Source organism: Rhipicephalus microplus, chromosome 8 (genome assembly GCF_043290135.1).
Source record: "Rhipicephalus microplus isolate Deutch F79 chromosome 8, USDA_Rmic, whole genome shotgun sequence".
NCBI classification, from domain to species: Eukaryota; Metazoa; Arthropoda; class Arachnida; order Ixodida; family Ixodidae; genus Rhipicephalus; species Rhipicephalus microplus.
Window position 1 is genome coordinate 97,006,368 of NC_134707.1, and position 12,375 is coordinate 97,018,742.

General features: G+C 48.6%; 1 protein-coding gene across 1 annotated transcript; it reads right to left on the reverse strand.

Annotated features, from left to right (window-relative positions):
* Positions 1-2,430: 2,430 nt before the first annotated feature.
* On the reverse strand, positions 2,431-5,507 carry LOC142768329 (uncharacterized). The gene is made up of 2 exons (XM_075870297.1): positions 4,777-5,507; positions 2,431-2,493 (listed from the first exon to the last, which is right to left on the reverse strand). Exons 1-2 carry the CDS (start codon positions 5,485-5,487, stop codon positions 2,431-2,433), a joined length of 774 nt encoding a protein of 257 aa, XP_075726412.1. The 5' UTR covers positions 5,488-5,507.
* Positions 5,508-12,375: the final 6,868 nt, after the last annotated feature.

Here is a 12,375-nt window from a genome sequence, read left to right on the forward strand (position 1 = left end):
TTCCATGTTCCTCCAGTTAACCCGGTTTTAAAGCAAAGGAGCTTTATCCAGGAACACAGGGGTGTGTCGTACTCAGGGAAACACTCAAAAAGAGGGCCACGAAAAAAATCGCAGCTCTGAATCCTATTGCAACATTTTTTTCAAGACTCTACACTATAGCCGCGCGGGCTTTTCAGGAACAATTTTTATCGCACGCGGGAGAGCGTCGTTGGCAGAAGTCGAACCATTACATCATTACGAGCCTGTTTAGAGGATTGGCTGCTTTAGTAATCTTCTATTCACCTTATTCTTCGCGAGCTTATTCCATTTTATCCTTGGCAACCTAATTTTAGTTCCTCTAAGTCTCCAAGTTTTTCGACGGAATTTACCATCTCTTGGTAACCATTCAATTTGTGTTACTGCGAATCTTCTCTGAGTACTACACACTACTTAGCCAGGCGAAGTCCATTAATTTTGATTGATGTTAAACACCAATCCCTTTAAGACCTCTATAAGGTTCTTGAACGCTAGCATTGTGATTCACACTCCTACTGCCAGTCCCACCATTATGTGGTAGTATACCCAAACATAAAAGAGTGCGTCATAGGTAGAACGTGAATCACGTGTGCAGTTATAACGTACCAAAACTTCTACGAAAAGGAGTACCAGTGATCACTTAATGCAGAATCGCAAATAACTTATTAGTTTACGTTGTTTGAACATACCACTTTTTTCTAGGGCTTGTCGAAAGCCTAATTCATTGTGAAATGCAGAATTATTCCACTAGAATACCTGGATGAAGCGGCTGGCTCTCTGGACGCCCTGAGGAGGCGTGGCATCAGGCACTACGGATTCCTGACTGGGCTTTATTTTGAGGCGGACTACGAATACGCCTTTATGCAAACTCGAGCGGTCATTGCGGTACGTGATGCGGATTCCGTTAAGAGTCACACGATGTTTACAGGGAAGATGACTGCCGACCGCCTTGAAGATGTGTGGAGAGATGTGAAACCGAACGACGACCTCGCACATTACGCATTTAACGTCTAGCTGTACTACAAACAAAACTGTATATCATTACAGAAGATTTCAAGATTATCTAGGTGATTCCTAGTTGTGTGGTGTGTTTTTCGCAAGGCAGTAGCTACACGTGTAATGGCGTTAAATATGAAAATGAAAAAAAGAATGCTTGTGGAAGTATAGTCAGGAGGTAGAGAACACTAACAGCCCCGTCAGCGTGCAAAACCACAACTAAGAAGCAGTGCTAGCATGTTTGACCTCAAAGATCTTCGCGCTTGCTATTGTTCCCTGTTATATCCCGACACCGGGCACATGGTATCACATCTTTATTACTGAGGCGCACACTGCCAGCCTCAACACAAGCAGTACAAAACAGAATAACACCCTCCAGATACTGTGGACAGTATATGTACACACGTTATCTCTCGGCGCATGCGCAACTGGCAGTAGCTTGAGAACATGCATACAAACCCCACGACTGACGTCACAACACTTCCTTCACGCACAATTTTAGAAACTATCATAAGTCAGGCGCTCAGGTGGGCGCCGTTGCCTTGTGCTACGTCGTAAGGGAACCGGCTGCTCACGATTTTCGGGAAGTGAGAGTCTCGTGGGTGACGACGAATCTGAGCTTTGGTTGGTCGTCGATGTAGCATTTGCGATGTCCGATGCATGTGGTAGTTCCACTTCCGGTGGTGAGTCCTGTTGTGCCGTCGGTTCGATGTCCGATGGTCGCAAGTGGTCCGCTTGCACAAACCGCACTTTGTTTCGCACATACACTAAATACGTCGAAGAAGATTTCACACACGTCACTTCTCCAGGCCACCAGTTCACAAGTTGCCCACGCACAGAACGCACCAGTACACGATCACGAACAGCAAACACTCGAGGTGAACCTCGGAGCCTGTCAGCAGACTTTTTTATTTCTGCGGACTTAGCTCTCATCTGATTTGTTACGTCCGGGCGCAGCAGCGACAATCGGGTCCGTAGCTTCCTTCTCACAAATACTTCAGCAGGGGTTCTTCCCGTGAAAGTGTGAGGTGTGGTTCGATAACAAAACAAGAAGTTATCTATCCTGTGTTGCAGTGTTCTGTTTGTGCCCTTTTCCGAGTCTTCTAGCACTTGTTTGAGCAGTGCTTTTTTTTGTTGTCTGAACTGCACGCTCCGCCGCACCGATAGACTGCGGATGGTACGGCGGCGTTAGTGTGTGCCTCACACCATTAGCTTGAAGGAATTATTTGAACTCAGTTGCCCGAAACTGCGGCCCGTTGTCCGTCACTACCTCCGTCGGAAGGCCATGCGCCGCGAACCATGAACGCACTACTTCAACGGTCTTCGCCGCAGTGGTTACACTCATTATCTTAATTTCAAGCCATTTGGAATAGGTGTGGATAGCGAGGAGAAACATCCTTTCCTTTTCTTCAGCGAAGTCTAAATGCACACGCTCCCACAGATTCTGGCATATTTGCCACGAGGACAAGGGTACGGGTTGAGCTGCAGGGAGAACCGTTTGGCATATTGCACATTTGCGCACTGTGTTTTCGAGGGCTTTGTCCATTCCCGGCCACCATTCTACTGACCTCGCTAATGCTTTCATTCGGGTTATACCTAATTGCTGCTCGTGCAGCAACTGCGAAACATTCTTGTGCAATGATTCCGGTACTACCACTCTGTTTGTCCATATAACGCACCCGTTGTCTACACTGAGCTCGAGCCGGCGTACCCAGAACGGCTTTAGCTGCTTCGACACGGTCTTGGGCCATCCATGCCAGATCATGTCGCGTACAGCCCTCAGCACTTTATCGCATCCTGTTTCTCGACTGACATCATTTGACGTTAAAGGCAAGTCGTTTAGTGCTGAAAAGTAGAAGATTTCTTCGCACTTGCTACCTGTGTCAGGTAACGGTAAACGGGACAATGCGTCTGCATGCTGGACTCTGGTTTGTGTTTGATTCTATAGGTGTAGTCGGCCAAAAATGTCAGCCAACGATGCACTCGTGCCGTGGCTACTGCACTGCCCTGCCGTTTAGGGTCAAACAAAATTGTCAAAAGTTGGTGATCTGTTATTATGTTAAAGGGCCGTCCGTAAAGGTACTTATGAAATTTTTTTACAGCAAACACAATACTAAGTGCTTCTTTCTCAATCTGCCCATAGTTACGTTCGGCCGCTGATAATGACCGCGAAGCAAAAGAAACCGGCTTTTCCTCACCGTTCACCAAGTGCGATAGCACAGCCCCTAACCAGTAATCAAAAGCATCACATGTGATCCAGATTTCTTTTTTTACGTCATACAACTGCAACACAGTCTTATCAGTCAACAGTTCTTTGCATCTTTCGAATGCTTCATTACATTCGCGTGACCAGTGCCATGTAGTTTCTTTTCGCAACAAGTTGTGCAGTGGTTCCAAGATCGATGCTAAATTTGGCAAAAATTTTCCTTAGTAATTAATTAAACCTAAAAAGGCCTTCAACTGACTCACGTTAGTGGGCCTTGGCGCTTTTCTGATAGCTTCAACTTTTTCCGCTGTTGGGTGTAAGCCGTGCTTGTCGATCTCGTGTCCCAAGTATGTGACGCGTTGCTGAAAGAAGCTGCATTTCCTTGCGTTCACTTTTACGCCGTGTTTACTTAGGCGTTGAAGAACTTGCTCCACCCTTTCATAACACTGCCCGTCGTTCTCACCAGCCATGACTACATCATCAATGTAGCACGCGGTTCCAGGCAGATTACGCAGTATCTGGTCCATGACCGCCTGGAAAATAGCTGGTGCGCACGCTACGCCATACGGCAAGCGGTGGAATCTAAACAGACCTAGGTGGGTGTTAATAGTGAGCAGTTCCTGCGCTTGTTTGTTTATTTCGAGTTGCAAGTACGCTTTTGAGAGGTCTATGATAGAAAACACAGTTCCAACCTGAAGTTTTGCGAATATGTCTTCAGGAAGTGGCAAGAGATACTGATCAACCTTTATGGCTGGGTTTACTGTGACGCGATAGTCGCCACATAATCTCAGTTCTTGAGTGTTCTTTTTTGGAACAATCACAAGAGGCGTTGCCCATGGACTATGTCTGACCTTATATATGACTCCAGCTTTTTCTAGCTTGCGCAATTCTTGTTCAACGCGCTCGCGCAAAGCGTATGGCACTGGTCGCGCTTTCATAAAGACAGGGCGCGCGTCGTCCTTCAATTCAATGCTGCATTCAAATCCCTTAATTGTACCAAAACCCGCGCCAAACACTTCAGGAAATTTCTCAGCAAGCAATGCCTCCTTGGCCACCACATTTACTGAAAATACTTCCTGCCAATTTATTTTGATTTTAAAAAGCCAATCTCGGCCAAACAACGTGGGCATTCTAGCACCCTGCATTTCTTTCGCTATGACAAGTGGCAGTTCGAAACACTGGTCTTGGTATTGCACCTTTACATTCATAATACCAACAGTAGGGACCGTCGTGCCATTGTACGTGGCTAGTTTGACATTTGCTTGCCTGCAAGAGGCGTTTGGGAAGTGTTTAGCACACTCTGTTTCTGACATTATTGACACCGCTGCGCCCGTGTCAAGTTCCATGGGTATCACTTTATCATTTATGCAAACCTTGATTACAACGGCGGGCATACCTTCTTTGTGGTTCGTATTATACAGAGATAGCAGTTCGTTAGTATTTTCTTTCTCGCATTCTTCGCTCTCTACTCTATTTACAAGCTTAGATTTGCACATTTTAGCAACATGACCCCTTTTCGTACACCTATAACAGGTACTGTTCAGAAATCGGCAACTCACGGGTGAATGCTGTCCTCCGCAACGATGACACATTCTTTTCGTTTGTTCTTTCACTGCCCCATTTTTCTTGTCCCAGCTGGACTGCGTCGGCGCTTCCCTCGAAGGTGCTTTACTCGGTTGTGAGATTTTCCGTTGCCAGTAGATGTCCTCCGTTTCTACAGCTGCTCCTTTAGAACTGGTTTGCAGCATTTCTTTCGTGTCTTGTGTTGCCGCTTCCATGGCCATGGCTACGCTGCATGCGTGTTCCCACGTTACTTCCTCGTCTGGCATTGCCAATAGCCTGCACCGTACTCCCTCGGTACGTATTCCAGCGACGAGCCGGTCACGCAATGCTTCGGTCAAAAAGGCACCGAATTCGCATGTTGCCGCGAGTTTCTTCAATTCGACTATAAAGTCTGCGACAGTCTCATGCGGCTCTTGCTTTCGCTGGTGAAAACGATACCTTTCGGTGACCACGGAGCGCTTGGGAGCGTAATGCTTCTTCAGAACGTCAACAACTTCCGTGAATGACGTCTTAGCTGGTGTTTTAGGCAGCAGCAAGCTCCGAAGCGTGACGTAGGCCTTCTTACCTATAGCCGTCAGAAAGATTGGAAGCTTCTTGTCTTCCGCGATGTCATTGGCCATGGCAAATACTTCGAACCGCTCCAGGTATACCTCGAAGTTACCGTCCTCTTGTTGGAACTCGGGTAACTTACCGACAGTGGTCGCCATACTCAGTTCAAGCTGGTTAGAGTGGGATTCCTAGAAGCCTGATGCGGATCCCATCCTCGTCGCCAGTTGTTATATCCCGACACCGGGCACATGGTATCACATCTTTATTACTGAGGCGCACACTGCCAGCCTCAACACAAGCAGTACAAAACAGAAAAACACCCTCCAAATACTGTGGACAGTATATGTACACACGCTATCTCTCGGCGCATGCGCAACTGGCAGTAGCTTGAGAGCATGCATACAAACTCCGCGACTGACGTCACAACATTCCCCTTCAGATTTTGCATAATATATGGCTACAGAGGATCAAGACCTGCAGTGAAAGTGTTTAAATGTTTGCCCCTAAAATAATAATAATAGTAATAATAATAATAATAGTTGCTGATAATGATGATGTGTTGTTGAACGTCCTGAAACCTTCATATGATCTAATGCCGAACCTAAAGTTTGAAACACGCATCTATGGAAAGATGTATTAGAGCAATCAAAAGCTGCAAGACAGGAGACCAACGGCTACAAGAGGGGACCACCTAGCTGGAGATGTACATAAGTGCCACATGGTTAGCTTCGCTTTTTAGACGTCTCTACTAAGTGACTGGATGAAAGTTTGTTTCTTTGAAATTTAGGTGCCTTATTTAGCATGAAATATAAACGCAAGCACGAGTATAAAATCTCGTAATTCCGCTATTTTCTTTCAAGAAACAGGTTTCTTATCTGTCGTATCGCATAGGCGAATGACGTGCGCTAGGAGAGCACCTACGCATTCACTATGTTACATTCGCCAAACATAAAGCATTGCCTTAGGCACTCCTCGGAAGAATTTCAGCGGCGATATCCTGCCGTGTTATTTTATATTAAGTTCGAGTATGCTTGATAACAATATGGGGTGCGGTCGTGGCAGTATTACAATGTCAATAAATAAAGAGAGCTGTTTCACACAAAAAGTACTTCATCATTTTCCAATAAAGACAGGCCAGACATGTATGCTCTAATTTAGTAATGTGTTGCCAAAATGACGATGTAGAGCCTTTATTGGTAGCTTAGTGTCATATTGTCACGGGCTAAGTAGATGCCTGAGGATGACGACGACGAAGTGCTGATCGGGAACGTACTCGTACTGCAGCAGCGTCGTACGCATTAGCTCGCCAGTATATTCGCCCGTACGCATTTGCCACCAGTGTATACTTTATTCCCCGTAACATCATTGGTGGAAGGTGCGGGGTACCACTCGCTATACAGCCCAACGAGCTGGATCTTCGCAGCGGACGGCGCATTGCAGCTACCACGATGACTGACCAGGCTACTCAATGTCAACAAGATCCGTCAGCCCCGCAGCCGATCGTTGTGGTGCAACCTCGTGACCCAGGTCCATTCAACGGCACAAGTGGCATAGACGTCGATGACTGCCTGGTTCAATATGAGCGCGTCAGCAGCAGCAACCATTGGAGTCCGGCGCTTATGTTGGCGAACATCATCTTCTACTTGCATGGCACGGCAAAACTCTGGTACGAGACACATCAAGAAGAGTTCACTAGCTGGGACGTCTGTAAGCAGAAATTGCGCTATCTATTTCGGAAACCCACCGAACGTCAAGTGGCCGCAAAGAAAGAGCTTGCGACTCGTGCCCAGACATCCACAGAGCCGTACATCGCGTACATCCAGGACGTGTTGGCTTTGTGCCGCAAGATCGACAAGGACATGCTCGACGAGGACAAAGTCGGACACATCCTGAAAGGAATTGCGGATGACGCCTTCAATTTTCTCCTGTGCAAGGACTGCTCGACAGTGGAGTCGGTCATCGAAGCACGTCGTCGCTTCGAACAGGCAAAAAGCAGGCGCATAGTTCTTCGATTTGACCGCCTTCCCAACACGGCGGCTACGTCTTCATGCGAAGATTTGCCCACACTAAACCAACCACCAGCGCCAGAAAACGTCACCAGAATAGTCCGTCGGGAACTCGAGGCTATGGCTCCCGCTATGTCTAGCGTCAGCGCGCCAGAACACAACCTCGATGCTGTTTCAATGATACAGGCCGTGGTTCGCCAAGAGATCGCGAATATGGGCATTTCGCCACCTCATCAAATGCCCCTGCTACTTCCAGCTCGGCTCCAGTCGTTGCGGCTGCCACTCCGAACCGCACGTTCGTGCCACGACAAAACCCAGCTTAATGGCGCACTCATGATGATCGGCCCATATGTTTCACGTGCCATCGGATAGGACACATCGCTCGCCACTGCCGCAGCCGTTGGACCTCATCACCTCAACCGAGCTTCTATGATTGGCGGCCTCGCTCTGAACCTGCACCTTATGCCCCGTCCTACCGTGCTGAGACAGGTGCAGAGCATAATCCAGAACGTCGGACCAGCCGCTCGCCATCGCCCGTGCGTCGTCAGTCCCGCTCGCCCCAACCCCGCCGTTCTCGTTCTCCCTGCGACCCTCGCTCAAAAAAACTAGCCGGTGCAGCCCCCCGGAGGTGACGCTGCATACACGACTTGGACTGCAAATCCTCTGATTACTCCCGACTAGCGGTGCAACCTCTTTACAATTCTCGTTGATGGTTTACCTATAACTGCTCTTATTGATACCGGTGCACAATTATCTGTGATGAGCTCAGACCTCCGCCGCCGCCTCCAAAAAGTTCTGACGCCTGCGATTGCACCTACCGTTCGTACAGCGGATGGGAGTACTCCTGCTGTGCTTGGAATGTGCACTGCGCGATTAACAATTTCTGAGCATCAAGCTTCAGTTCTGGTCGCTGTACTGGAAAATTGCCCTCATGACCTCATCCTTGGAATCGACTTTCTGACTTCACATGCTGCGCTCATTGACTGTTCCAAAGGTCTTCTTCAGCTCGAACTACCATCCTTTTCGGAGACCGTCTCTACCAGCCCACCTCGTCTACGCTCTGTCGATTTCCTTAGACTTCCACCGCAAGCTGCAGTCCAAGTCCAACTCTCGCCATATCCTGCAGTACCCGATGGTAATTATGTTGCTGCCCCAATTTCTGACGTCGCCATGACACGCAATGTTGCACTCCCCTACACGGTGGTTACCGTTAAGGACAACCGAACTTCGTTTCCCGTCCTCAATTTCGGCCTCTCAGCGCAAGTTATTCCTCGCGGCATGCCACTTGCGCATCTTACAGCACTTATCAACCACACAGTTTCCGCTCTAACCACCGATTCGCCACCCGATTTTTCATCAACGTCGTTCTCGTCTCGTTCCTGTTCCGACCTTTTCAAGCCAATGCTATCTGACAAGCTCACCTCTGAACAAGTCTTTGCTTTTTGCCGTGTGCTTGCTTTTTATCAGGACATCTTTGACTTCAGCGACCGTTATTTGGGCCAGACATCCGTGGTAACCCATCGCATCGACACCGGTGACGCTCGACCCATTCGGCGACGACCCTACCGTGTGTCGGCTCCGGAGCGTGCTATTATACAGCGAGAAGTCGATAAAATGCTTGATAAGGGCATAATCGAACCCTCATCTAGTCCCTGGTCCTCACCCGTTGTACTTGTTGAAAAGAATTACAATAGCTGGAGATTCTGTGTTGATTACCGCCATCTCAACCATATTACCAAGAAAGATGTCTATCTCCTCCCGCGCATAGATGATGCACTCGATTGCTTGCACGGTGCCAACTATTTCTCTTCAATAGACCTTTGCTCAGGCTACTGGCAGATCGCTGTGGACGACAAAGACAGAGAGAAGACGGCCTTCGTGACTCCTGATGGACTTTATCAGTTCAAGATGATGCCTTTTGGATTATGCAATGCCCCCGCGACATTTGAGCGCATGATGGACTCTCTCCTTCGAGGCATGAAGTGGACCATCTGCCTCTGCTGTCTTGACGACGTTATTGTTTTTTCAACTACTTTCGACGACCATCTTACCCGTCTGTCCGCAGTGCTTGATGTTTTTCGACGTGCCAACTTGCAACCTAACTCGTCCAAATGCCGCTTTGGGCAACGCCAAATCTGCGTACTCGGCCATCTTGTTAACGCTGTGGGCTTTCAACCAGACCCTGCGAAAGTCCGAGCAGTTCGCGACTTCCCCACACGCCGCTCAGCCAAGGAGGTCCGACGTTTTCTGGGACTGTGCTCCTATTTCCGTCGTTTTGTCGAGAAGTTTGCTGAAGTAGCCCGTCCTCTAACCTGCCTCCTCAAAACGGATATCGCATTCACCTGGGCCCAACAGCAAGCAAACGCCTTCTCGTTGCTCGTTGACATTCTCACCAATCCACCAGTCCTAGCACACTTCGACCCATCTGCCGCCACGGAGCTTCGTACTGACGCCAGTGGCCACGGCATAGGCGCAGTGCTCGCACAGCGGCAACAAGGTATGCACCGCGTCGTCGCGTATGCAAGCCGACTGTTGTCGCGCTCGGAATAAAATTATTCCATCACAGAACGCAAGTGCTTAGCTCTCGTCTGGGCCATTGCGAAATTCCGACCGTACCTGTATGGCCGACCATTCTCAGTTATTACCGACCACCATGCGCTTTGCTGGCTCTCCTCACTCAAGGACCCTACGGGACGCCTTGGTCGCTGGGCGCTGCGCTTACAAGAGTACACTTTTTCCGTATCCTATAAATCCGGACAATTTCACAAGGATACCGACTGCTTGTCCCGTTACCCAGTTGATCCCCCTGACGCGAGGGAAGATGAGCAAGAGGCCCTCGTTCTTTCAATTACCGACTTCACCGACATAGCGGCTGAACAACGCCGCGACTCCTCTTTGCGTGCTATTATCAATGGTCTGCACTCTCCCCACCCTGACCACTCGTTACAACTGTTCGTTCTTCACAACGACATCTTGCACCGCTACGACACCTGCCCTGATGGTGCTGAGCTTTTACTCGTTGTTCCTGTGCATCTTCGCTCAGACGTTTTGGCCCAGCTGCATGATGCCCCCTCCGCTGGACACCTAGGGGTGTCACGCACGTATGACCGCATTCACCGCCGATTCTTCTGGCCTGGCCTCTACCGTTATGTGCGACAGTACGTTGCGGCATGCGACCTCTGCCAGCGCCGCAAGACACCTGCTCTGAGACCTGCTGGTGCCCTCCAGCCCATTGAAGTACCAGATGAGCCATTTTTCCGAGTCGGCCTCGATCTTCTAGGACCCTTTTCCGTGTCGGCCACTGGTAATAAGTGGATTGCTATTGCTACCGACTACGCAACGCGGTATGCCGTTACACGCGCCCTCCCCACCAGCTGCGCTACTGATGTAGCCGATTTCCTTCTTCATGACATCATTCTGCGTCATGGTGCTCCTCGTCAGTTGATCTCCGACCGCGGCAGCTGTTTTCTATCTAAAGTAGTCGACGAGCTCCTGCGATCCTGCTCTACCCACCACAAGTTCACTACAGCGTACCATCCGCAAACCAACGGCCTCACGGAACGCCTCAACCGTACCTTGACGAACATGTTAGCGATGTACGTCTCTAAGGATCACAAAGATTGGGACATCCACTTACCTTTCGTTACCTTCGCATACAACGGTTCACGTCATGATACAGCTGGATTTTCACCTTTTTACCTACTGTTTGGTTATGACCCGCCTTTGCCCATGGACACCATGCTCCAATCTGACGCCCCCTCATCGACTGCTTATGCTCGTGATGCCCTGGCCCGAGCTGACCTCGCCCGCCAAGTCGCCCGGGATCGTTTATGTGCCTCGCAGCTTAACCAAAACAGTGCTTACGATCGCCGGCACCGTGACGTACAGTACTCTCCGGGGTCACTCGTCTTGCTGTGGTTACCATCACGTCGTGTTGGTCTCAGCGAAAAACTAATGTCCCGTTACGTTGGCCCCTACCGCGTCATACGCAAGGTCACCAGCGTGACCTATAAGATAGCGCCACTCCGCACCACGTCAGTACCAGCTTCAGCCCCGACCCATATAGTGCACGTCTCACGGCTTAAACCATACTTCTCACGCCTCTAGAATTGATCGCATCGGGACGGTGCTTCTGCCGCCGGCGGGTAATGTCACGGGCTAAGTAGATGCCTAAGGATGACGAGGACGAAGTGCTGAACGGGAACGTGCTCGGACTGCAGCAGCGTCGTACGCATTAGCTCGCCAGTATATTCGCCAGTGCGCATTTGCTCACCAGTGTATACTTTATTCCCCGTAACAATATTTCTTTATATATGTGTTCTTTAGGAAGTGAAGCAAGTATAAGTTGTTTTTTGAACAGTATTACTACTTGCCCATGTCAATTTACACTTATTGGAAACAAGGGTTCACCACTCCGGCAGTTTTGTTTTTACCCGCTGTTCGTTTGAGTGTGAGTTTTGCAGTCGCACGTAAAACCATGAAATGCACCATGCTTAAGCCACTGAGTTAGTGTTGAGATAAACACTTTGCCTTTTTCATGTATTAAGTTATGGTCAGTCCCATAAATATATTGACCATTAAATCACTAACAGTAGCAGTGGCGTGTTTTTTAGAGATATAAAAGTGCAAAGGTTAGCGAAGCATGCGCTGAAAAATTACCATGTCAAAGCTCTCAGACCAGTAGGCGCATCACAGAGGGTTGTTTTATATTTCGCACCATCTCTTGTATAATAATTATAAGGTTTTCAATTTGCTGTGTTTCAGCTGAGACTAATAAGATTCGAAAGAAGCGGATAATTTAAAAACATGTTCAGAGCACATCGCTAGTTAATACGCATGGCCTAATTACAAATCTACAATAACTACTTTGCTGCCATGAATGCATCGTTGCCATGATTGTTTCACTATTATTCCACTAATACAGTAAGAATCATTATCACGGTAAATAGCAATAATTAGTAACGAAAGCGTAAGAGCTGCACATGGAGTCCGCGGATGTTGTTCGATAACCTGATAATGGGATTGATATAACTGTGAATT